The sequence below is a fragment of the Mesoplodon bidens genome (genome assembly GCF_964165515.1).
Source record: "Mesoplodon bidens genome assembly, chromosome: 15".
Classification (NCBI taxonomy): Eukaryota; Metazoa; Chordata; class Mammalia; order Artiodactyla; family Ziphiidae; genus Mesoplodon; species Mesoplodon bidens.
Genome location: NC_138171.1, coordinates 4,376,382 through 4,402,499, shown reverse-complemented (window position 1 = coordinate 4,402,499; position 26,118 = coordinate 4,376,382). Strand labels below are relative to the sequence as shown.

Genomic DNA, 26,118 nt, shown 5'->3' with positions numbered 1-26,118 from the left:
CACCAGGAAGCCAAGGCAATCATGAGACTCACCTCATCTGTTCCTCTTCTCTCAGGGACCACTGCTTTAATTGCTTGGTGTCTAATGTCCTGAGAATCATTGTTTTAGACATTTGTCCATTTTTTTATTTGGGAGGGCACATCTAGTCACTGCTACATCATCTCGGTCAGAAGAAGTCCCTGGACTAATGCAATGGCCTCTTAATTGGTCCCCTGTTTTACATGTCTGTCGAGTTTTAAATTTAATTCCTGACAATATTATCTTTAATTATTTTTAAAGTTCCATTTAATTATTTTTCAAATCTGCCTGGTCATTTTTATAGTCTCTTGCTCTTTACTCTTCTTTTTTTAAATTGAGGTATGATTGACAAACATAAAAGCTGTATATATTTAATATATGTATCTTGACAAGTTTGAAGGTACATGTACACCATGAAGCCATCACCACATTCAGTGTCCTACACTTTCCTACACCTATCCATCATCTCTAGAAGTTTCTTCCCTTCCTCTTTTTTGTTTTTTGATAAGAATATTTGACATAAAATTTAAATTTTATGTAAATTTTAAATTTTTAAACTTTAAGTATATAAACTGCAAACAGTGACAGCTTTACTTCTTCTTTTCCAATTTGGATTCCTTTTATTTCCTTTTCTTCTCTGATTGCTGTGGCTAAAACTTCCAAAACTATTTTGAATAAGAGTGATGACAGTGGGCAACCTTGTCTTGTTCCTGATCTTAGTGGAAATGGTTTCAGTTTTTCACCATTGAGGACGATGTTGGCTGTGGGTTTGTCATATATGGCCTTTATTATGTTGAGGAAAGTTCCCTCTATGCCTACTTTCTACAGGGTTTTTATCATAAATGGGTGTTGAATTTTGTCCAAAGCTTTCTCTGCATCTATGGAGATTATCATATAGTTTTTCTCCTTCAATTTGTTAATATGGTGTATCACGTTGATTGATTTGCATATATTGAAGAATCCTTGCATTCCTGGAATAAACCCCACTTGATCATGGTGTATGATCCTTTTAATGTGCTGTTGGATTCTGTTTGCTAGTATTTTGTTGAGGATTATTGCATCTATGTTCATCAGTGATATTGGCCTATAGTTTTCTTTCTTTGTGACATCCTTGTCTGGCTTTGGTATCAAGGTGATGGTGGCCTCATAGAATGAGTTTGGGAGTGTTCCTCCCTCTGCTATATTTTGGAAGAGTTTGAGAAGGATAGGTGTTAGCTCTTTTCTAAATGTTTGATACAATTTGCCTGTGAAGCCATCTGGTCCTGGGCTTTTGTTTGTTGGAAGATTTTTTATCACAGTTTCAATTTCAGTGCTTGTGATTGGTCTGTTCATATTTTATTTCTTCCTGATTCAGTCTTGGCAGGCTGTGCATTTCTAAGAATTTGTCCATTTCTTCCAGGTTGTCCATTTTATTGGCATAGAGTTGCTTGTAGTAATCTCTCATGATCTTTTGTATTTCTGCAGTGTCAGTTGTTACTTCTCCTTTTTCATTTCTAATTCTGTTGATTTGAGTCTTCTCCCTTTTTTTCTTGATGAGTCTGGCTAATGGTTTATCAATTTTGTTTATCTTCTCAAAGAACAAGCTTTTAGTTTTATTGATCTTTGCTATCATTTCCTTCATTTCTTTTTCATTTATTTCTGATCTGATTTTTTTGATTTCTTTCCTTCTGCTAACTTTGGGGTTTTTTTGTTCTTCTTTCTCTAATTGCTTTAGGTGCAAGGTCAGGCTGTTTATTCAAGATATTTCTTGTTTCTTAAGGTGGGATTGTATTGCTATAAACTTCCCTCTTAGAACTGCTTTTGCTGCATCCCATAGGTTTTGGGTCGTTGTGTCTCCATTGTCATTTGTTTCTAGGTATTTTTTAATTTCCTCTTTGATTTCTTCAGTGATCACTTCATTATTAAGTAGTGTATTGTTTAGCCTCCATGTGTTTGTATTTTTTACAGATCTTTTCCTGTAATTGATATCTAGTCTCATAGCATTGTGGTCGGAAAAGATACTTGATACAATTTCAATTTTCTTAAATTTACCAGGGCTTGATTTGTGACCCAAGATATGATCTATCCTGGAGAATGTTCCATGAGCACTTGAGAAAAATGTGTATTCTGTTGTTTTTGGATGGAATGTCCTATAAATATCAATTAAGTCCATCTTGTTTAATGTATCATTTAAAGCTTGTGTTTCCTTATTTATTTTCATTTTGGATGATCTGTCCATTGGTGAAAGTGGGGTGTTAAAGTCCCCTACTATGTATGTGTTACTGTCAATTTCCCCTTTTATGGCTGTTGGTATTTGCCTTATGTATTGAGGTGCTCCTATGTTGGGTGCATAAATATTTACAATTGTTATATCTTCTTCTTGGATCGATCCCTTGATCATTATGTAGTGTCCTTCTTTGTCTCTTCTAATAGTCTTTATTTTAAAGTCTATTTTGTCTGATATGAGAATTGCTACTCGAGCTTTCTTTTGATTTCCATTTGCATGGAATATCTTTTTCCATCCTCTTACTTTCAGTCTGTATGTGTCTCTAGGTCTGAAGTGGGTCTCTTGTAGACAGCATATATATGGGTCTTGTTTTTGTATCCATTCAGCCAATCTGTGTCTTTTGGTGGGAGCATTTAATCCATTTACATTTAAGGTAATTATCAATATGTATGTTCCTATTCCCATTTTCTTAATTGTTTTGGGTTCATTATTGTAGGTATTTTCCTTCTGTTGTGTTTCTTGCCTAGAGAAGTTCCTTTAGCATTTGTTGTAAAGCTGGTTTGGTGGTGAACTCTCTCAGCTTTTGCTTGTCTGTAAAGGTTTTAATTCCTCCATCAAATCTGAATGAGATCCTTGTTGGGTAGAGTAATCTTGGTTGCAGGTTTTTCTCCTTCATCACTTTAAATATGTCCTGCCAGTCCCTTCTGGCTTGCAGAGTTTCTGCTGAAAGATCAGCTGTAAACCTTATGGGGATTCCCTTGTGTGTTATTTGTTGTTTTTCCCTTGCTGCTTTTAATATGTTTTCTTTGTATTTAATTTTTGACAGTTTGATTAATATGTGTCTTGGCATATTTCTCCTTGGATTTATTCTATATAGGACTCTCTGTGCCTCCTGGACTTGATTAACTATTTCCTTTCCCATATTAGGGAAGTTTTCAACTATAATCTCTTCAAATATTTTCTCAGTCCCTTTCTTTTTCTCTTCTTCTTCTGGTACCCCTATAATTCGAATGTTGGTGCGTTTAATGTTGTCCCAGAGGTCTCTGAGACTATCCTCAGTTCTTTTCATTCTTTTTTCTTTATTCTGCTCTGCAGTAGTTATTTCCACTATTTTATCTCCATGTCACTTATCCGTTCTTCTGCCTCAGTTATTCTGCTATTGATCCCATCTAGAGTATTTTTAATTTCATTTATTGTGTAGTTCATCGTTGCTTGTTTCATCTTTAGTTCTTCTAGGTCCTTGTTAAATGTTTCTTGCATTTTGTCTATTCTATTTCCAAGATTTTGGATCATCTTTACTATCATTATTCTGAATTCTTTTTCAGGTAGACTGCCTATTTTCTCTTCATTTGTTAGGTCTGGTGGGTTTTTATCTTGCTCCTTCACCTGCTGTGTGTTTTTCTGTCTTCTCATTTTGCTTATCTTACTGTGTTTGGGGTCTCCTTTTTGCAGGCTGCAGGTTCGTAGTTCCCGTTGTTTTTGGTGTCTGTCCCCAGTGGCTAAGGTTGGTTCAGTGGGTTGTGTAGGCTTCCTGGTGGAGGGGACTAGTGCCTGTGTTCTGGTGGATGAGGCTGGATCTTGTCTTTCTGGTGGGCAGGTCCACGTCTGGTGGTGTGTTTTGGGGTGTCTGTGCACTTATTATGATTTTAGGCAGCCTCTCTGCTAATGGGTGGGGTTGTGTTCCTCTCTTGCTAGTTGTTTGGCATAGGGTGTCCAGCACTGTAGCTTGCTGGTCGTTGAGTGAAGCTGGGTGCTGGTGTTGAGACGGAGATCTCTGGGAGATTTTCGCCGTTTGATATTATGTGGAGCTGGGAGGTTTCTTGTGGACCAGTGTCCTGAAGTTGGCTCTCCCACCTCAGAGGCACAGCACTGACTCCTGGGTGTAGCACCAAGAGCCTTTCATCCACAAAAAAGAGGAAAAGGGGAAAAAATCATAAATCTTGCTCTCCAAGTCCACCTCGTCAATTTGGGATGATTCGTTGTCTATTCATATATTCCACAGATGCAGGGTACATCAAGTTGATTGTGGAGCTTTAATCCGCTGCTTCTGAGGCTGCTGGGAGAGATTTCCCTTTCTCTTCTTTGTTCTCACAGCTCCCGGGTCTCAGCTTTGGATTTGGCCCCGCCTCTGCGTGTAGGTCGCCGGAGGGCGTCTGTTCTTCGCTCAGACAGACCGGAGTTAAAGGAGCAGCTGCTTAGGGGACTCTGGCTCACTCAGGCTGGCGGGGGAGGGAGGGGCACGGAGGCGGGGCGAGCCTGCGGCGCCGGCGTGACGTTGCACCAGCGCGACGCGCGCCGTGCGTTCTTCCGGGGAAGTTCTCCCTGGATCCCAGGACCCCGGCAGTGACGGGCTGCACAGGCTTCCCGGAAGGGGGGCGTGGACAGTGACCTGTGTTCGCACACAGGCCTCTTGGCAGCGGCAGCAGCAGCCCCAGCGTCCCACGCCTGTCTCTGGGGTCCGTGCTTTAGCCGCGCCTCGCGCCTGTCTCTGGAGCTCCTTTAAGCAGCGCTCTTAATCCCCTCTCCTCGCGCAGCAGGAAACAAAGAGGAAAGAAAAAGTCTCTTGCCTCTTCGGCAGGTCCAGACTTTTCCCCGGACTCCCTCCTGGCTAGCTGTGGCGCACCAGCCCCCTTCAGGCTGTGTTCACGCCGCCAACCCCAGTCTTCTCCCTGCGCTCCGACCGAAGCCCGAACCTCAGCTCCCAGCCCCGCCCACCCCGGCGGCGGAGCAGACAAGCCTCTCGGGCTGGTGAGTGCTGGTCGGCGCCGATCCTTTGTGGGGGAATCTCTCCGCTTTGCCCTACCCAGGTACGTGGGGAGTTTCTTGCCTTTTGGGAGGCCTGAGGTCTTCTGCCAGCGTTCAGTAGGTGTTCTGTAGGAGTTGTTCCACGTGTAGATGTATTTCTGGTGTATCTGTGGGGAGGAAGGTGATCTCCGCGTCTTAATCTTCCGCCATCTTCCCCGGAAGTCAGAAATGGACTTCTTATTTTTTAACCTTGCTTATGCTTCTTTGATCATCAAGAAAGTGCATATTTTGATGTAGTCAGATGGAGTTACCTTTTCCTTTACGATTATTATATTTTGTTCTTGTCTAAGAAATTTTTCCTTGTCTCAAGCCCCCAATGACACAAATACAAAAAGATAGTCTCTTATGTTCTTTCTCTCTATATATTAATGTAAAGAAGGATTTATTTTTATTTTTGTTTATATAGAAAACAGTGGACCTTGGGTCAAGTTTGACTCTTGGCTTGTTTCTGTATGCCCTGTGTACGTCCTGTATACCTGTATGTGAGGTAGGCATGATTTTTGCATTTTAAAAAGAATGTGTATATGTATACTGGGTTGGCCAAAAAGTTCGTTCAGGTTTGTCTGTAAGATGGTACCAAAAACCCGAACGAACTTTATGACCAACCCAATACATATATATATATATATACACACACACACACACATATGTGTATATATATGTATATGAAAAATGTGTGGCAGAGATTGTATGTGGCTTGTAAAGTCTAAAATATTTATTACCTGGACCTTTATATAAAAAGCTTATAGACCCCTGGCCCAATCCCCTTTTTTCACTTATTTGCTGTATTTTAACTTCCCGTTTGTACCTGAAGTTTATTTCAGGGCCCTCCATTCTGTATCATTCGACTCTTTGTTGCCAACTCCCAACACCACACTGTAATGAAAATGGGTGTTGTCATTAATAAAAGCACATGAGTTACAGGGGTTAGAAAAGGCAGGGTCCATTTTCAGGGTGGAAATGGGAAAACGTAGAAAATTCATACTTGGACACCTAATTGCCCTGACATTAACTAGAGGCCTAGAGATTCAGAACATTCAGAAACAATGTCTCGGCTGTGCCCAGAGCAGGCACTGGACCATGGAATTGGATTTTATTGATTAATTTGTAACTGTGTACAGTGCTGTACGAAGCATGAAACACTCAGAGCCTTGTTCTAGGGAGCTTCTGACAAATGAACAATGAATTGTGAAGCCCCAAGTGAATCGGGATGAGTGAGGAGGAGATTGGAGGTTATATGGGTGAAGGGTGCTTTGTAAACCCTAAAAATGTAGATTCATCACAGAAGGGGAGAGCACAGGAGGACACACAGAGGATGGAAATCTCTTAATTGATGGTGTTTTTCCTTATAAAGCAGATGTTTATAGTCTGAAGCGTGTGTCTGCTCACTTTTTACTTATTCAGTGAGGTAACTCTGAAGTGAGATGGAGACGCAGACCTAGGGACGAGGTGGCTGCCACTCCTCATGGCTGAGACCCTCTGTGACGTGCTCCACGGCACCAGAGCTTTGACCCCAGTCCCAAGTCCGGTTTGGTGGGATGCTGAGGGTCTGCTATACCTCCACTCCACTTCTCTTTGCTTTGTCACTCCCTGTGGGATCAAGAGAGGAAAGTGAGGAGGATAATAGGACAGACCACATATTCCTTCCCCAGGATGAGCATGTGTCAGGCAGGCCACGCAAACCTGCAAGTCTGCCTCCTTGGATCTACCTTCCAAGGCCTGGCTGATAAAAGGGACAGTGGGCATGGGGGTCAGGGTGGGATTGGAGTAGGCAGGGCGGTCAATGGCTGTCAACCGGCATCAAGATACGTGACAAACCTCACCCTGCCTCCTTTTGTGAGCTTCCCACTGGACTCCAGTCAAAGCTGGTGTCCCCTGCGCTCTTGACCTTGGTCCACCAGTCATCAGTGCCCCGGCTGGAGCTGACCTGGGGTAAGAAAGCTTTTTTCTGATTGGTCTTCCATGAGGTCTATAAACAAAGATATTGTGCTGTTCTTATGTAAGAGCTGATAATGTCGGCTCTTACAGGAAGATCTACAGAGACCAAGAGAGCAGAGGGTGTGTCAAGTATGAGTTGGATTTAAAGTCTGGCCCTTAAGTAGCAGCTTATTAAAACAAAATGTAAAGCACCATACAAGACAGCTAAAAGCAGAAAACTAGACATGAATACAAAAATCTAGACTGATCTTCAAAACATAGCCTTGAGTAAAAGTAAAGTGAGAATAAGAATGGCTCTGTGGTACAATGTCATGCACAAAAGCGACACTACATATTTATAAGCATACATGCCTATTTAAGGAGGTTTGGCAAACATGCCCGAGTGCCTCTGGGGGAAATAGGCGGATGGGAGTGAGAAGAAGAGAAGCAGGGGCGACACTCTAACCTTGCATCTGAGGTTGGGCTGCCTAGAAGCAGAGCCTGAGACGGGGATTCTTGTACAAGAGATTTACGCAGGGACAGCTCTCAGGAGACTTGTAAGGGATGACGGAAGCAGACAAGGGCGAGGGAAGAACTCAGCAAAGATGCGGGCTTGGGTGTCCAGTCGTGCCTGATCCCACAGGGAGCTCTGGAGTGTGGAGTGCGTCCCAGAGATGGTCCTGCTCAGAGGCAAAGGGACTGGGCTCTCACACCCTGTGACAGTCGGTCAATGGCTAAGGGCCCTTCATGGGGGGTGTGCACACTCTCCCAGGCCTTCCAGGCAAGCTGGCTCCCACTGGCCTAGGGCAGCCCTCTTGAGAAGGTGGTCCCAGCAGCCAGCCACAGGTAAGCAGCCCGGTGAAGGCGGTGGAGACAGGCGCTAATGGCATCTGCTGAACTGCGAGGGGCCTTGCAGGACAGGTGACGGCGAGCGTGCAGGACCTGCCCCACCCTGACTGTCCTTTCCCAGGGTGATGCTGCTCTAGGAGGGGCTGCACACAGAATGTTCTGGAGAACACAGGAGGGAAAAAAGTAGACCCTGCCCATGACTAAACAAAAATTGCTTTGAAGACAATGCCAAGATCCACTTGGGCTCCCCCCAAGGCCAAAAGGGTCCAAATTCCGCCTTAATGAGATCTGAATCCAGAGGCTGGAGCTCTCTCAGCGGTCTCCTAGTTATTTTCATTGAGCGCAGTTCCTCGCTTTTGTCCGTTTTCCAAAAGCAAACCTCGCTGCAGTTCAAACTGTGCCATTCTTAACACCTGCCAGCTTGTGGCAGTCACCCACTGACTGAGGGCAAAGGTGACCCACGGCACACAGGGGAAGACTGCTCCCACACCTCCCACCTTCCTTCCTGCCTTTGTCTCTGTACTTGGAAATCACTCTCCCCCGGCCCAGCAGGAGCCCCGACTGGTTCAGGGGGTTGTGATTAGCAGAACGGCAGCCCTGTTGCTCTCCACTTGGGCTCAGATAGTCTTTCAGGAACCTGGGGTCTTGACAAGCAGGGATGGGTTGCTTCAAAGAACCAGGAAGGCACCCCTGGGGAGTGACAGCTCCTGCCCAAGACCCGGGAGGCCATAGTGCCTGTAAGTGGAGCCTCTCACAAATATGAAAAAGATGAAGAAAAAGTCACTTTTTCCTTGTTGCTGCTATGAAAATGAGCACCCAAGAGGATACGGAATTCTGCAGATCTTACTTAAATTCTGCAAGCAGCCCTGATTATTAGGGGACTGCAGCTGGATGTTGGCGGCAGCTCAGACAAATGAGAAAGAAAAATGGCCAAGCAGGTTACCTCACCTTCCTCCCCAGCCTGGTGGCTCTAAAGAGCATCATCGAGGGAACAGAATTCTTGTAAACTGAGGCTTGCAGAGGGAAGGGAGTCCCTGTGGCTCAGCCAGGCAGCTAGAGGCGGTGCAAAGATCTTTTCAAAGAGCTGACCACCGATAATGGTCAGAATGGTTCAAGGACTCGAGTCAAGAGTTTAGCTCCCAACTGGCTACAGGGCTTCGAGTCTTAGGGCATATTGCAGGTGTTCTGCCTCTCCGTTCTTTCACCTGCCAAGTGGGGGGTTAGACCAGCTTGCTGGTCTGCTTTTGGCTGCACCCTAAGAAATGCACAACTGTTCATGTACCATAAGAAATGCACAACTGTTCATTTACCAGTTATACATCTGTTCTACTCCCCTAATGTATTATGTACATTATAAAGGGCCTGCAACAATAGATATAAGAAAGTTTAGATAAAAATAACTGTAGATAGGGCTTCCCTGGGGGCACAGTGGTTGAGAGTCTGCCTGCCGATGCAGGGGACATGGGTTCGTGCCCCGGTCCGGGAAGATCCCACATGCCGTGGAGCGGCTGGGCCCGTGAGCCATGGCCGCTGAGCGTGCGCGTCCGGAGCCTGTGCTCCGCAACAGGAGAGGCCACAACTGTGAGAGGCCCGCGTACCGAAAAAAAAAAAAAAGAAACTGTAGATAGAAGCTCAGTATTTTTTAAAAATTTATTTTATTGAAGTATAGTTGATTTACAGTGTTGTGTTAATTTCTGCTATACAGCAGAGTGATTCAGTTACACACACACACACACACACACACACACACACACACACACACACACACACACACACACACACACACACACACACACACACACACACACACACACACACACACACACACACACACACACACACACACACACACACACACACTCTTTTCCATTATGGTTTATCCCAGGATATTGAATATAGTTTCGTGTGCTATACAGTAGGACCTTGCTATTTATCCATATAATAGTTTGCATATGCTAATCCCAAACTCCCAATCCATTTCTCTCCACCCCCCCACCCCCGCTTGGCAACCACACATCTGTTCTCTATGTATGTGAGCCTGTTTCTGTGTTGTAGATAAGTTCATTTGTGTCATATTTTAGATTCCACATGTAAGTGGTATCGTACGGTATTTGTCTTTCTGACTTACTTCATTTAGTATTATAATGTCTAGGTCTCATGTTGCTGCAAATGACATTATTTCATTATTTTTTATGGCTGAGTAGTATTCCATTGTATATATATACCACATCTTCTTTATCCATTCATCTGTCAATGGACATTTAGGTTGTTTCCATGTCTTGGCTATTGTGAATAACGCTGCTATGAACACAGGGGTGCATGTATCTTTTTGAATTATAGCTTTGTCTGGATGTATGCCCAGGAGTGGGATGGCTGGATCATATGATAACTCTGCTTAGTTTTTAGAGGAACCTCCATACTGTTCTCCACAGTGGCTGCACCAATATACATTTCCATCAACAGTGTAAGAGGGTTCCCATTTCTCCACGCCCTCTCCAGTATTTGTTATTTGTAGACTTTTTAATGATGGCATTCTGATGTGTGAGGTGCTACCTCATTGTAGTTTTTTTTTTTTTTTTTTGCGGTATGCGGGCCTCTCACTGCTGTGGCCTCTCCCGTTGCGGAGCACAGGCTCCGGACGCGCAGGCCCAGCGGCCATGGCTCACGGGCCCAGCCGTTCCGCGGCATGTGGGATCTTCCTGAACACGAACCCGTTTCCCCTGCATCGGCAGGTGGACCCTCAGCCACTGCGCCACCAGGGAAGCCCCTCGTTGTAGTTTTGATTAGCATTTCTCTAAAGTTAGTGATGTTGAGAAGCTCACTATTTTCTTTCTCTACCCTTGTCATGCCCTCCCCCTGGGATGTGAAGGCTCTGTTTTAGAGGTTATATTATTATTATTTTTGAATGTTTATTTCACCTTTTATTTATTTATTAACATCTTGATTGGAGTATAATTGCTTTACGATGGTGTGTTAGTTTCTGCTTTATAACAAAGTGAATCAGCTATACGTATACATATGTCCCTATATCCCTCCCTCTTGCGTCTCCCTCCCTCCCACCCTCCCTATCCCACCCCTGTAGGTGGTCACAAAGCCCCGGGCTGGTCTCCCTGTGCTATGCGGCTGCTTCCCACTAGCTTTCTATTTTACATAGACCAGATGATGTGGAAGAGCTTCTCTGGGGGGAACATGTGTGATGCCCGTTTTTTCAGAGGAGACGCTTTAGGCCTGACCTGTCTAATAATGGTAGCCACTAGCCACCAGTGGCTCTTTAAACTCATTAAAATGAAATTGAATGTAAAGCTCAGTTCCTCGGACACATGAACTACATTTCACTCACTCTAGAGCAGCCTGTGGTTAGTGGCCACCATATTGGTCCATGCAGGTTATAGAAGACGCCCACCACTGTGGAAAGTTCTACTGGACAGCCTGTTTAGTAAGTAGTCAAGACCATATAATTCAGTATTTAATTACAGCAACTGACCTTTATTAAGCGCTTGTTGTGTGCTAAGTGGTGTGGGAAGCATTTTCTAGGCACTATCTCATTTCATCCCTACAACGGCCGCCTGAGTTGTGTCCTGTTGTCTTCCCCACATCCTGGCAGGAGAATGAGGATTGGAGGGAAGAGGGGCTTCTGACAGCTGATGAGCTGCCTGGACCTCACGTCCCTGTGTTCTCCCAGGCTTCCCACACGGACCTGGGTTTTATCCTCTGGGCATCCTGTCTTGGATTTTTGTGCCTATGAGCTCCTGGACACACTCTCAAGGCTGATCACTGCCCATGTGCTCTCGTCCCCCAGGTACAAAGGGAATTTCTTGCAAAGTCGTTTCCAGCTGAGAGCCAGCAGACTGAGGAAGCCACACTGGGTGCTGAGAAAAGACAGCCGTTCACCCCCATCCGAGGGGCTGGCCCCACGCAGGACCTGCGGGCAGGCTTCTTCCGAAACGGCAGGTAAGGGTCTCCTTGGAGGTGGATCCAAACCGGGCACCAGGCTGCTGGGATGTGAAATGAGCAGAGCAGCCATCCTTGCTGTCCGGAGCCTGAAGTCCAGCAGGGAGACAGATGCATGTGGGGTGATGACAAAAGTGTCACCACTGTGGGACAGTCGAGACCCTAAACTAGGGGAGAGGGTCCTGGGTGAGGATATTGAGAATCCAATATTGAGAAGACAACAAACGTCCTCAAGTACTGGCCACGGGTGCCCAGCCCTGTGTCCAAGTACAGATTCCCTCCAGGACCTGGAAAACCTGAACTGGAACTCTGGGTGCCTCTACTTTTTCCCCACGATTAAAGAGGAAGTTCACTGGATTCTTTCCACAGGGCCATTGTGAGGCTAAAGTGGGTCAGTGGATGGGCTTTCGAATGAGTGTGAGATAGAAGAATAGGGAGCAGTTATGATGTGAGGGCTGCAGGGAACGTGCTTCCACGGGCGGTGGTAAGAGGGGCCCTCTCCATCATTCTCGGAAACCAACAGAGGATGAACTAATGGAGGCTGCTTCCTGGAAAAGGGCTATTTTAAGGTGCCATCGCTGGGCAACGAGGGCAAATCGCGTAATTTCTCTGGACCACAATTTCCCTCCCTTCCTCCCCTCCGCCTGGCAGTCACGAGTGCAGCCTTCGCCTTGCTGGCAGTGTGTTGACTGGGAAAGATGGAGACCGTATTTGAGAAGGTGGCCGGTCCCCTCTGGCCAGCGGTGACTGAATTACCATCCGTTCGTGGCTGATTGCTGTCTGTCTGGCTCAAGGGCTGACCCTCGGCTCTGCCTGCTGGCTGCAGTTTTGGTCCCTGGAGACAGTTGCCTGGGGCCCCTCCTCCTCCACCTCTGTGTGGCTCCAGCGCCCCCTGCGGGGAGATGGTGCTTCCATGCTGCCCCTCGACCCCCCAACCTCCAACCCCGACGCCCTCTCTGGTAGGCAGGCAAGGACCGAGGATTAGTCTTTTGCTCAGTGAGAGTTTAAGTCAAGGTAGGTATTTGCTCAACTGGATGGCCCGTTGTGGAAGGAAAAGCACTGTCTTTTTATGGAACGTCAAGGGTTAAGACCTTGTTGGGGGAGGCTGAGTGGGTGTAGACAAAAATGCAATCAGAGGGCTTCCCTGGTGGCGCAGTGGTTGAGAGTCCGCCTGCCGATGCAGGGGACACGGGTTCGCGCCCCAGTCCGAGAAGATCCCACATACCGTGGAGCGGCTGCGCCCATGAGCCATGGCCGCTGAGCCTGCGCGTCCGGAGCCTGTGCTCCGCAACGGGAGAGGCCACAATAGGGAGAGGCCCGCGTACCGCAAAAAAAAAAAAAAAAAAAATGCAATCAGGGCACCCAGCTTTGCCCTTTCTTCATTTTCTGTGGGTCCTCACCTTGAACTCCACTGCTTTCATCCTGGTCAGGTAGATGCAGCCAATGGAACTGCCCATTGGGGTGTTCACGGGCGATACCACCTCCACAGCAGAACCCACCAGAACTGTCAGTTGTCCCTAATAGCAGTGCTTTCCCACCAGCTCTCTTCCCAGCACCCTAAATAGAGCTGAATCAAGCTGCTCCTGGAAACGCACATCAGCTTCCATGTTTCCATTGCTAAGCTCCATGCCAGAAACTGAAAGGGAAAAGATGACAATCCCTGCTCTGGATAAATGTGGTTCAGGGTGAAGACAGAGACAGGCTTGCTGGCCATCCTTTGCTCAAATCACGTGGGGAATGACACTGGTGGGTCAGTGAGCTCCCTCCTGGGAATCTTCTATCTGTATGGCGAGGCCGTTGTTGGAGGTCTTGCCCACCCAATGGCTCAGTGTGAGGATAGAGCGAGCTCGTGTGCGGCAGGGAATTTGCGGACTCCAAGGCAGGTGATAAATGTTGATTGTAATTATCTCCTGAGCATAATAAGCATACGTGTGTTAAGATCTGGCGTATGCTGAGTGCCGAGTGAGTGTGGAGCATGTGGTAACCAGCTTGCCTGTTATTTAGCAGAGGACAAGGTCAGGGTTGGAGGAAGAGCCCAAAGGGGGAGTTTTCTCGGGAGGGAGACGGCTTCTTCTGGAAATTCAGGTGTAGGGAGAATAGAACAGAGGCTTTCTGGACTGGGGAAGAAAATTGCCTATGGCAGCCGAAGAAATTGCCACAAACTTGGTCCAAGATGTAAAACACCTTGGTCCAAGGTGTATTCTCTCCCAGTTCTGGAGGCCAGGAGTCTCGCTATCTCTCCGAAGCCTCTAAGGGAGGATCCTTCCCTGCCTCTCAGCTTCTGGGGACTCCAGGCATCCTTGGCTTGTGGCCACATCACTCCAATCTCTGCCTTCATCTTCACAGGGCTTCTCTCCTGTGTTTCTGTGGGTCAAAGCTCCCTCTGTCTTTCTCTTATAAGGACACTTGCCGTTGACTTTAGGGCTCGCTCTAAATCCAGGATGATCTTATTTTGAGATTCTTCATTTCATGAGCAAATACCTTTTTCCAAGTAAGGTCACAGTCACAGGTTCTGTGGCCTAGCACTTGGAGGGGGAGGCATGATTCAACCACTAACCACTTCAACAACTTTCCCCCATCTGGGAACCGACAGAAGGGACCTTAAAATGTGTTTCTAAGTGAAAAAGGCAGCGGCACCCATGAACACTCAATTTACAGTAATGCCCATCATCTGTGCTCTTAGGGTGTGCAAACAGTTTTGGCAGGAAAGTTCTATTATAAGCTTAAATCAGTGTGTATTCATTAAAACGGGATCACCCAGCCCCCCACCCAGCAGGATGTGTTCACACTTGCGGGGAATCTTGTCCAAGTGACTACAGGCAGCTTCGATCGTGAGACGGGTGTGTTGGGTAAGGGGCCCTATTTGCTTCTCTTTGGCAAGAAGGCCTGTGGCCGGCTGGATAGGGGGCGGGCAGGGCCTCTGAGTGTGGCTGTGTGGATGGTGCCCATAGGGGCTGAAATCCAGCCACCACTGGTTGGTGCAGCCTTTTGCTCTGACTGTGGGGCTGTCAACCCAAAGCAAGGAGCTCCTTCCTCCTTCTCCCAAGGGGGTGGGGGACACCTTTCCACACATTCTCCAGTGGAAGTGGTTGCCTCTTCCTAATTTACATGTGTACGCCATCTGCTCATGGTACCCCTGGGGGCCCCAGTGCCAGCAGAGAGACCAGCTGGAAAGCCTCTGATCTTTCATGGTCCTCTCCACGCCATCTTTCCTTTACAAGCTTCTCTTGGCCTCAGGAATGGCCTTTCTCCCTCCACATTGGGAGAATCCCACTTCTGTACACTTCTGATCTCAACATCAGCCTTTCCTACCAAAATCCTAAGAGCAAACTGCGGGCTCCAGTGAATGGGGGAGAAAACCAGCCCCAAACAGAAAAAAAATCAGAAACGAAATCTAAATGTGGAGCTAAGATTGAGAGGCCAAATGCAAATCCCCCTGGGAACCTAGTGCCCCTCCCCCCATGTAGGTAATAATGTTGCAGCAACAGCCCAGGGTGGTGACAAATGTCTGCACTTTCATGTTTGTTATTGGAACAGCCAGTTGAGTCAGAGGTCTGGGTCACTGGTGCCCGTTTTCAAAGGGCTCCCTCCTGCCACAATGTCCACTCAGGGCAGATGTGAGCCTGTGGGGTGTGGTCTAAGCATTCGCCCGGGGAATATTAATCACTCCGCCACCCCCATTCCTTATTGAAGTGTCAGAGAGGGAACAGGGATGGCGGGTGGGGTAAACCAGCAAGTCCGGGGTGGACGGGCTGTTATGGACACCACTGGGTTGGGGGCAGGTGGTAGAGTGCATTAAAATAAATACCACCTGGAAATCAAAGGAGCTTGGGAAGTTTATTTACACCATCTCCCAAAGCCAATGTTTCACAGCAGAGTGACAGGCACTCAGAGTGTTGGGGGTTTGAAGACAGAGTGCTGTAACTTCAAAGGAACCTAAAGATGGGCCTTGGTCGCCCACCATTTACAAACAAATTTCTTGTCTCCTTTGACCTGGCAGGTCCTGGTTGGAGAGATCAGAGCTGGCTGCTCAGAGAGCTGACCTCACGGTGTGTGTGTGTGTGTGTGTGTGTGTGCGCGCGCGTGCCCGTGCGTGTGTGTGCGTGTGCGTGCACGTCAGTATACTTGTGAATGCATGCAAACATGTATATTTTTGTGGGGGGAGGACCTGGTTTCCACAGCAGGACAATGATAGGGTGATCTGTTTTGGGTGACCTGAGGGGTTGTAACTTGGGGGAACTTGATGAAACCCAACAAAGAAATTGAGAATAACCTTTGCAGGGGAATTTGCCAATTCGAAGGTAGGGAAAACCTTTGGTCCTGATCCTTGAAGGCCAATTAGAATCAGCAAAACATTTTCAAATAAGTAGACAGGAATACTTGTGTCCAGGGGCCGAAATAAGATATTGTAACGGATTCTTTCTCCTCTTTATTTTTGGAGAAACTTCCTGTCAATAATTTATGAAAATGAGAGAGAGGATGTTTTTGAAAAATATCTTTTAAAAGGATGCTTAATTTCCCTCTACTTTCAACTATTCCAATAGTTTGGTACTAATCATTCGAATTAACAGATGGCTTGGTAGTGAAGTCATCTGCATGCAGAAGGCCAGAGGAGTTATGAAGGATGGAGACCTAATTTATAAGATTTTATGGTGACTGGGATCTTTGAGACTCTCCTTAGAACTGAACTTTTTCATTTTTTTTATTTTTATTTTTTTGACTTTCCAACACCACTGAATTTAATATTTTTCTTTTAAAAAAATTTTTATTTTATATTGGACTATAGCTGATTTACAATGTTGTGTTAGTATCAGGTGTACAGCAAAGTGATTCAGTTTTACATATATATATCTATTCTTTTTCAAATTCTTTTCCCATTTAGGTTATTACAGAATATTGAGCAGAGTTCCCTGTGCTCTACAGTAGGCCCGTATTGGTTACCTGTTTTAAATATAGTAGTGTGTTTATGACAATCTCAAACTCCCAATTTATCTCTCCCCCCCACCTTTCCCATTTGGTAACCATAAGTTTGTTTTCTATGTCTGTGAGTCTGTTTCTGCTTTGTAAATAAGTTCATTGTATTTTTTTAGCTTCCGCATATAAGCGATATCATATAATACTTGCCTTTCTTTGTCTCACCTACTTCACTTAGTATGATAATCTCCAGGTCCATCCATGTTGCTGCAAATGGCATTATTTTATTCTTTTGTTTGTTTGTTATGAATGTCACATGCCTTTTATTTATTTTATTTTTAAATTTTTATATTGAAGTATACTTGAATTACAATGTTGTGTTAATTACTGCTGTACAACAAAGTGACTCAGTTATACATATATATATTCTTTATATATATACATTTATATATTCTTTATATATATACATATATATATTCTTTTTCATGTTCTTTTCCATTATGGTTTATCCCAGGATATGGAATATAGTTCCCTGTGCTATACAGTAGGACCTTGTTGTTTATCCATCCTGTATATAATAGTTTGCACCTGCTAATCCCAAACTTTTAATCCATCCCTCCTCCACCCACTCTCCCCCTTGGCAACCACAAGTCTGTTCTCTATGTCTGTGAGTCTGTTTCTGTTTCGTGGATAAGTTCATTTGTGTCATATTTTATATTCCACGTATAAGTGATATCATATGGTATTTGTCTTTCTCTTTTTGACTTACTTCACTTAGTATGGTAATGTCTAGGTCTCATGTTGCTGCAAATGACATTATTTCATTATTTTTTTATGGCTGAGTAAAAAAAATAGTATTCCATTGTATATATATACCACATCTTCTTTATCCATTCATCTGTCAATGGACATTTAGGTTGCTTCCATGTCTTGGCTATTGTAAATAGTGCAGCGATGAACACTGGGGTGTATGTATCCTTTCGAACCATGGTTTTCTCCGGATGTATGCCCGGGAGTGGGATTGCAGGATCAAATGGTAGCTCTATTTTTAGTTTTTTAAGGAACCTCCATACTGTTCTCTGTAGTGGCTGCACCAGTTTACATTCCCACCAACAGTGTAGGAGGGTTCCCTCTTCTCCACACCCTCTCCAGCATTTATTAATTGTAGACTCTTTGCTTATGGCCGTTCTGACTGGTGTGAGGTGATATCTCATTGTAGTTTTGATCTATATTTCTCTAATGATTAGTGATACTGAGTGAACTTTTTTAAAACCTAAATTCAGTGGTCCATCCCATCCAAGTTCCCAGCAAAGGTGTGGAGGGAGCTGGAAGTTTCTTTGGAGACATCAAGTATCGTTGACTTACCAAACGCCCCAGGCTGAATGTGACTAAGAACTGCAGCGTTGTTCCTATTTCAAAGAACATCCTTCCTCACCCAGGGTCACTTCCAGATCAGGGCTGAGGTGTGGAGTTAGGTGGATTTAATCTCAGACACTTGAGCTGCTTCACTGAAGGGACTGGTAAAAAATGGTTCTTAGATATCAAGTAGTTGAACATCCCCAGGAGAGCAGACCTCCCCTTGAGGACAGTCCTCATAATCCAGACGTTCTTCACGGGATTCACCTCCCAGTTGGAGGTTGGCTGGGGAGGCAGTGACTGTCACAGGATGAGAACAGTCCCTACTAAACTGACTGCTGATACATTTAGACCCCATTCAAACACTTCTCTTTGTCTCTCTCCATCTCTCCTTACCATTACTTTCCATCCCTGCCCTTTAGATTGACTTTCACAATGTCATGTAAACTGATTGCCACGTGAAACCCCAAATCATGCTCAAGACATTGAATTTAATGAGATGGATGGGAGTGACCACTGGGTTGATTCATTCCCATTGGCAGAATCAGGTAATGAAGAAGAGAAAACAGGTGAGGCTAATTCCAGAGAGTGACGGGAACATCAAAGACTTAAGAGAAGCCCTATAGAAAACTTGAGGAAAGTCTAGAATATTTTTTGGATGGGAAAAAGTCTCTCTCGATGATCTTGCTCTGAAAGTAAATGTAAAAGTGAAGAATAGGGGCTTCCCTGGTGGTGCAGTGGTTGAGAGTCCGCCTGCCGATGCAGGGGACACGGGTTCGTGCCCCGGTCCGGGAAGATCCCACATGCCGCAGAGCAGCTAGGCCCGTGAGCCATGGCCGCTGAGCCTGTGCGTCCGGAGCCTGCGCTCCGCAAGGGGAGAGGCCACAACAGTGAGAGGCCCGCATAACGCAAAAAAAAAAAAAAAAAAAAAAAAAAAAAAAAAAAGTGAAGAATAGCCCATTGTTCTACCCTATGGTTTGGTGGAAAAATGTACTCTGCCCCCACCAACATTCGATTAACCTTTGTGGATATTAACAATTAGCTCATAGCTTGTCACTATAACCCACAAACTGGAAGTTTGTTTTACTTTCATTTTTGTAGGTTCATCTGCTTATTTTCACAACATTAGGTTTCATGGTTTTTCAAGATAAATTCTCCAAGTCCTTAATTTTCCACTGTTTACTGTGAAATTTTGGTCCCCATTGTGAATGAATTCATTTTTCGTGGTCTTTCCTCCCGGTCAGTGATCTCAGCTACTAAGGACCCTGTTTGCCCAGCTGATAAGTCATCTTCTCCTTTGCACAAGGCGCCTAGCAGAGCCGTAGTGTTTGTTGAATGACCAACTGAACAGCAGAAGTGAGTCTCCTTATTTTAAGCTTCCTTTAAGCTCACCTTCAGTTGAAAGGACATTCAAAACCAGCCCCCAAATCTTTAAGAATGAAGGAAGGGGCATGCAGTCTGGAGGTTGTGTTCCTGATGGTGCTTTGGGGATGTGTCAGCAATGGAAGAATCCAGTGGGTATCGAGTTTGGATGGCGGTGGGCTAAGCAGCAGAAAAGCAAACTTCATCGTTCTTTTCCTCATAAAAGAAACTTCCTTATCTAAAAAAAAGTTCCAGCTCCCCCTACCCCCTTGCTAGATTCAGATTTGTGGAATCGCCATCTTCACCTGTAAGGATCATCTAATGCCACCTCCGCTTTACAGGTGAGAGCTCTGGCGAGACAAAGGTGGGAGCTTTGAGCCGGCAGGTGTTCGCTCTGATGTCTTTTAACTTGGGGTCCTCTCTTACACCACAGGGGGACCAAATCTTGAGTGGGGGATGTGTTTCCAAAGCCAGCAGTAGTCAAAATTATCTTTGAAAATTCTACAAATCCATCATAAGAGTATGAACGGTGTCTACAACTCTGAGCAGAAATACTCAGGCGTAACATGTTTGAGGACCATTGAGGGAAAGGAAGGAAAGAAAAAAGGCAGTCCGTCCATCCGGGCTGCTTTGACAACAAACAGCAATTTCTGGTGAGGAATGCTCAAAGGTCCCGGCTTGGCCGTGTGGTGTATGCGATTTGGTTTCAGCATGAAGTGTCTGAAACTGTGATGACGTCTTCCTGGACTGGCTTGTTGCCGGGGGATTAACTGAGATGTTGGATCTGTGTAGGAGGTAGTGAGTTTCAGAACTCAGGGTTTAAGTTGAATGTGTGATGGGCCCCTGCTGGGGCGGTTTCTCATCTTACCTGAGCACCTGTCTTCCTGGTGCCACTTTAAGAATTGGGGGGCCGTTCTCCACTTGGCAATTACGCCCGTGTAATTAACGGTCAGAGAAAGACCATCTTTTGTAGCTTAAGGGGAAGTTCACCACTAAGCTTGTTATGAAAACGATCTCTCCGCTGTTTACTTACCAAGTGAGGGTCTTAGGGACTTAGGAAGGGCGGCTTTGCAAGTGCGTGTTGTGTGCGCGCGTGCGCATTTGTGTGCTCGCATTTGAGTGTTATTTTTCCATTAGGAAAAGCAATTGAAAAACCCACACGTCCGTACAAAGTGGGTGACACCACCTGAGCAAAAGCCACTACTGAGATTCTCTTTTGTTGTGGTTATACAATTCCTGATGCATCTCTCCTGATGAGGTCACCGCTCTGAAATGAAGACTTTTCTTTCCAGAACGTGGGGCACGGGGGCGGTGGTGGGGGGCGGTGAGCGCAACGTCATTCAACTCTGTTTGCATTTCAGGTGGGACATTCTAGTCTCTGGGAGCTTAAAAACCCATCAGCAGCCACAGCCCTGTTACCCTTTTCCTAATATCACAGTTATTGACCCTGGGCTGCAAAAAAAGAATCTCATAATTAGGTTTGCCCTGTTTCTGTGTTTATGTGCACATCTCTTTCTCTCTAGCCGGTGACATATCAACTTTTATTTTTTTTATTACTGAAATCCTTTGTGGTAAAAGGACCTGCTCCATTAACTGAGACCTGTTCTATTTACTCCGATGCTGGGATACATTAAAACATTCCGTGATATAAAGAGCGCTCTTATATATTTCCTTAGAAACGCATTTTGTGGAACTGAATGGAGAACAGTGATGTGGTTGAGGTTAATTATTCGGGCTTTTGCCGGGCACATTGGAAGCTGTGCTGCTTCTGCCGGTACACGGACTAAAATTGGAACGCTGAAGAGGAGCCCAGCGTGGCCCTGTGCCCAGATGACACATCTGAAGTCATATTGATTGAGGGAGATGCTTTATTGAACGATAAGAACTCCACCGAGTTTCTGGGTTTGCAATTTCCTGCAGCTGGCGTGGCTTCTGGCAGTAAACACCGTGTGATTCGGGGCTACATTTAAAAGTGAGATTTTAGAAAAATCTCCCAATAACTAAACTCAGAGGGCACTTTCAGTTTAGGAGCTGCACCCACATCTAATCACCCCAACAGACTTGTGATGAGTGACTCATTCTCATTTTGCAGAGAGAGAAACTGAGACTCAGAGAGGCATCCAGTGACTTGCCCAGGGCCACCCAGATGATGAATCTGGGGGTCCATGGTGTTTCCTGCTGTCAGAAATGTCACATCTGCATGTCACCTGTGCAATTAGTTGCTTATGTGATCCATTTAAGCTCACTGACAAAAACCATAAATACATTTATTTTTAAAAAAACTGTTTATTGACACCAAAAATGGAAAGCCAATATCACACGCCATTAAGAGAACTTTACAGAAAGAAAATGCTATGAACAATATTTTCTTGGTAAATGAATTCTAGCTAGACTGTTGTGGGCAGAAGACCAAGAGCCCTAGGTACACTCCCTTTGCTTAAAAAGAGATTTGGAAGCCTTAGGCAGGTGATAGAGATATATTAGCACGCAGCTGAGATGGTCTTCTTTCCCTAGTCAGAGGGATGTAGGGAGAATAGCTTCCTCACTGGGTGATTCCATTTTATTTGACACTAAGCGTGTGACTCACCGCCCGCTGGGGGTCTGAACCCCTCCCTGGGACTTCCTTGTGCTGCCATATCCGCTTTTCTCTGTCAGTAAGATCCCCCTGGCTTCTGTGGTCCTCTCTGGGATCTCCTCAACTCTTGTAAGGCCTTCACCTGCATCAGTTTAAACTCTACACTCAACAGAGTGGGCTGTAGAGGCCATGGACCAACATTCTGCAAAGACCCTGCTTGCAGACCGAACCTTTTCTGCCTCATGGGGGTGGGACTTGGGGGTGTCAGAGGTCTCCGAGGCAGGTGCAAACTCTGCATTTGTAAGAGTCTGAGATGGGGCTTCCCTGGTGGCGCAGTGGTTGAGAGTCCGCCTGCAGATGCAGGGGACACGGGTTCGTGCCCCGGTCCGGGAAGATCCCACATGCCGCGGAGCGGCTGGGCCCGTGAGCCATGGCCGCTGAGCCTGCGTGTCCGGAGCCTGTGCTCCGCAACGGGAGAGGCCACAACAGTGAGAGGCCCGCGTACCACACACACACACACACACACACAAAATCTGAGATGCTGACCCAGAGGCTTCCGTGGCTGAAGGAGGGATGGTGCGAAATGCCCAGGGTGCAGAGAGAGGAGGTGGGAGGGACCAGGCACATCTGAGACCTTGGTGTGGGCTCATCCTTCTCCTGAGGAGAGTGGGGAGCCATTGGTGGATGTGGATGCAGGAGAGGAGGGCAGAGGGAAGACCATCCAACGTAGGTGCAGGGTGGAGAGAGGCTTGGGGTAGGTAGAGTGGATACCTAGGAGACTGATGAGAAAGTTCCTGAAACAGGTTGGGCAGGTTTGCATTGAAAAAGAACTTGGAAAAAAGGGATGCTCCACCTAGAGGAATAGAAAAGTTAATTATTAGTTTTTAGTTATGCATGTAATCATGAACCATGCTTCTTTTAACACATTAAAATATGGTAATAAGGCTCATGTTCACTTTGACCACCACCCCCATTCACAATGGCCCTCTCAGATAAAACTACAGTTTGGAATTAGGAGGGCATCTGCCAGATCGTTATTTCTGTGCACGTGTGCGCATGTGTGTGTATGTCTGTGTTTAACATGAGTGGTACCACACTGCCCATCTCATTGTGCAACTTGCTTTTGGTTAACTCCACAACATTTTGTGGTCTTCCCACACTGTTAGTACATATAGACGTATCTCAACAGTGTAGGTAGGGACAGAGTCTCTCGGGGTGGGGCTGTTGTAATTTTAGCTGGTCGTTCTCTCAGTAATGGACAGTTCCTCATTGCCAGTACTTCACTATGGCCTCGTGCTCTTTGGATCCACTGTCCATGACTCCCTGACACAAGCAGGGGGCTTCTCTAGGGAAGACCCAAGAGGAAGAATCACTGGGTCTTTCTTACGTTGCACATTTAAAAAATTTTTATTTTATATTGGAGTATAGTTGATTTACAATGTTGTGTTAGTTTCTGGTGTACAGCAGAGTGATTCAGTTATACATGTACATGCATCTATTCTTTTTCAGATTCTTTTCCCATATAGATTATTACAGAGTATCGAGTAGAGTTCCCTGTGCTATACAGTAGGTCCTTGTTGATGATCTATTTTATATATAGTAGTGTGTATATGTTAATCCCAAACTCCTAATTTATCCCTCCCCCCACCCTCTTTCCCCTCTGGTAACCATAAGTTTGTTTTCTATGTCTGTGAGTCTGTTTCTGTTTTGTAAATAAGTTCATCTGTATCATTTTTTTTAGATTCCACATATAAATGATGTCATACGATATTTGTCTTTATCTTACTTCACTTAATATGATAATCTCTAGGTCCATCCATGTTGCTGCCAGTGGCATTATTTCATTCTTTTTTAGGGCTGAGTAATATTCCATTGTATATATATACACCACATCTTCTTTATCCATTCATCTGTCAGTGGACATTTAGGTTGCTTCCATGTCTTGGCTATCGTAAATAGTGCTGCAGTGAACACTGGGGTGCATGTATCTCTTCAAATTAGAGTTTTCTCCAGATATCTGCCCAGGAGTGGGATTGCAGGATCATATAGTAGCTCTCTATTTTTAGTTTTATGAGGAACCTACATAGTGTTTTCCATAGTGACTACACCAATTTACATTCCAACCAACAGCGTAGGAGGGTTCCCTTTTTTCCACACCCTCTCCAGCATTTATTATTTGTAGACTTTTTGATGATAGCCATTGTGACCGGTGTGAGGTGATACCGCATTGTAGTTTTGTTACATTGCATATTTTTAATAGATATTTCCAAGTTGCTTTCTATTTCACATTCCCATAAGTAGCATGTTAGAGTACTTCTTCCATTGATCTTATCAAACTTAAAAAAAATCTGCAAGATGGGTAAAAGATGCTACCTCGAATGCCCATGGCCAGGAGGGCCTTTCCACCTGTGCCTTGCATCCCACTGGGGGGGTCCCTTCCCCAGACAGACCATGAGGAAGGCTGGCATTATCCAGTGGAAAAAAACATGGAGGGATGAGTAGACTATTTTGTTTTTAAATCACAGAGAAGTGAGTTTCTCTTGACCAAACTTTAAGTCCACTGGGTACAATTTGATGTTCTCTCCAAATATTAATAGATTTGTTCCTCGGCCGAGGCACGACGTCTTAGTCTGCTCCTAGAGAGGTCTGTCACTGCAAAGGACACAAGGCCACACGGGACTTCCTCTGTGCCGAGCCAATTCATTAGACCCGGTGAGCAATTTGCAGAAGAGATTAATTGATTTGCAGGCTGCCCAGCACTGAGTGTTACTCAGCTACCTCCCAGAAAGCTCAGGCCGCCCGGGAGCTCGACAGAGCAAACAGTAATATGTGAGGCTTTAGTCAAAGGTTGAGCGTTGTCTTCATTCCTCATTATAAACAGAAGCCAGAGCGATGAAGTTCTCAGCCCCTTCTGGTTTAGTGTGGGATTTGGGGCCACAGTCCAGGCTCCCGGAATAAAATGAGAAGGCTCGTGGAGCTGCAGCTGCCAATATGATAGCAATGTTTCTCTTTGCAAGCTGTGATTATCCCCAAACAGACACCTTGCTTATCTTGCTCTGAAAAGTTGCTCTACCAGAGGTGGAAATTTCAACTCTGCATGCCTGTATCAGAAAAGACTCTTTGGGGTGTGGGGAAAAGAGACTCAATTGAAATTGACCTAGACAGAAACATTCATCATCTCATGGGACAGAGAAGGGGGCTTAAGGCATGGCTGGATCCAGAGGTACCAATGATGTCACTCGGACTCAGTTTCTCTCCATCTCTTGGTTGCTCTTCTGGGTCAGTATCACTGGCTCCTCTAGTACCTACCCTGCCCGAACATGCTTGACTCCTTTCCATAACCCAAGTCCCCAAACTGAATCCGGGTGGCCTGGCTGGGGGTAGGCGTCTCTCCTGAACCAGTCACTGGGGATTTGAGTGGCCCCTGTCCTTGTATGGAGGGACGGGTTGGGGCCACCTCCGCTACAGCCCTTAAGAGTAGAGGAGAGACAGTTTCCCAAAAGAGTCGGGGCCCAGATGTCCAAACCGCCTCTTACTCATGGCTTAATGGAATTCAGCATCTCTGTGTGAGCAGTCATGCCCCCTGAGAGGGGAGAAGCACAAGATGCCGTGAGTCCTCTCCTCAAGGAGCTTGGGGACCAGTTGGTGGACTGAGACACCTTGGTGAAATAGATGAGAGTTCCTGTACAATTAGCGGGGCCCGCTCTGTGCCAGGCAGTGTGTGGGAGCAGAATGAGAGGCAGACAAGAACACGACACTACCCTGTCCTTAGGGAGAGCCCAGTCTGGCAGAGGGAGCCGGCACAGACTGGTAAACAAGTCATTACACATGCAATGCGGTAAGCTCGCTGATATGATTAAGCTTCCAAATGAGGGATCCTGACAAGACCGGCTGGAGCAGGAAGGGAGAGTGGGCTAGCATAAACAGGAACAAAACAGGAGGGGGCCGTGCTTCTGACGCTCATCCCCAAGGCCCCTCCATCGGGGCACCCACTGCAGGAGGAGTGCGGCCCCCTACGGAGACCCGCAGCCTGTCCCTCTTTATCATTCCTTTTCTCCTCTTTGGATCATACAGGATTTTTGCCATCCACACTAAACGGCTGGAAATGGAGGTGCACAGCACTTAACTACTATTTACTTATTTACCTAAAATGCTAAGTGTTTCC

The 26,118-nt window shown here is 45.8% G+C and overlaps 1 protein-coding gene across 1 annotated transcript in view; it reads left to right on the top strand.

The window, feature by feature from the left end:
• Positions 1 to 26,118, top strand: part of ZNF831 (zinc finger protein 831) — a gene marked incomplete at its 3' end in the record, with an annotated part of 96,752 nt that overhangs the window by 35,528 nt on the left and 35,106 nt on the right. Inside the window, exon 4 of the mRNA XM_081256450.1 lies at positions 11,595 to 11,746. Coding sequence (XP_081112576.1) covers positions 11,595 to 11,746 — 152 coding nt within the window. The remainder of the gene's footprint in view (positions 1 to 11,594; positions 11,747 to 26,118) is intronic.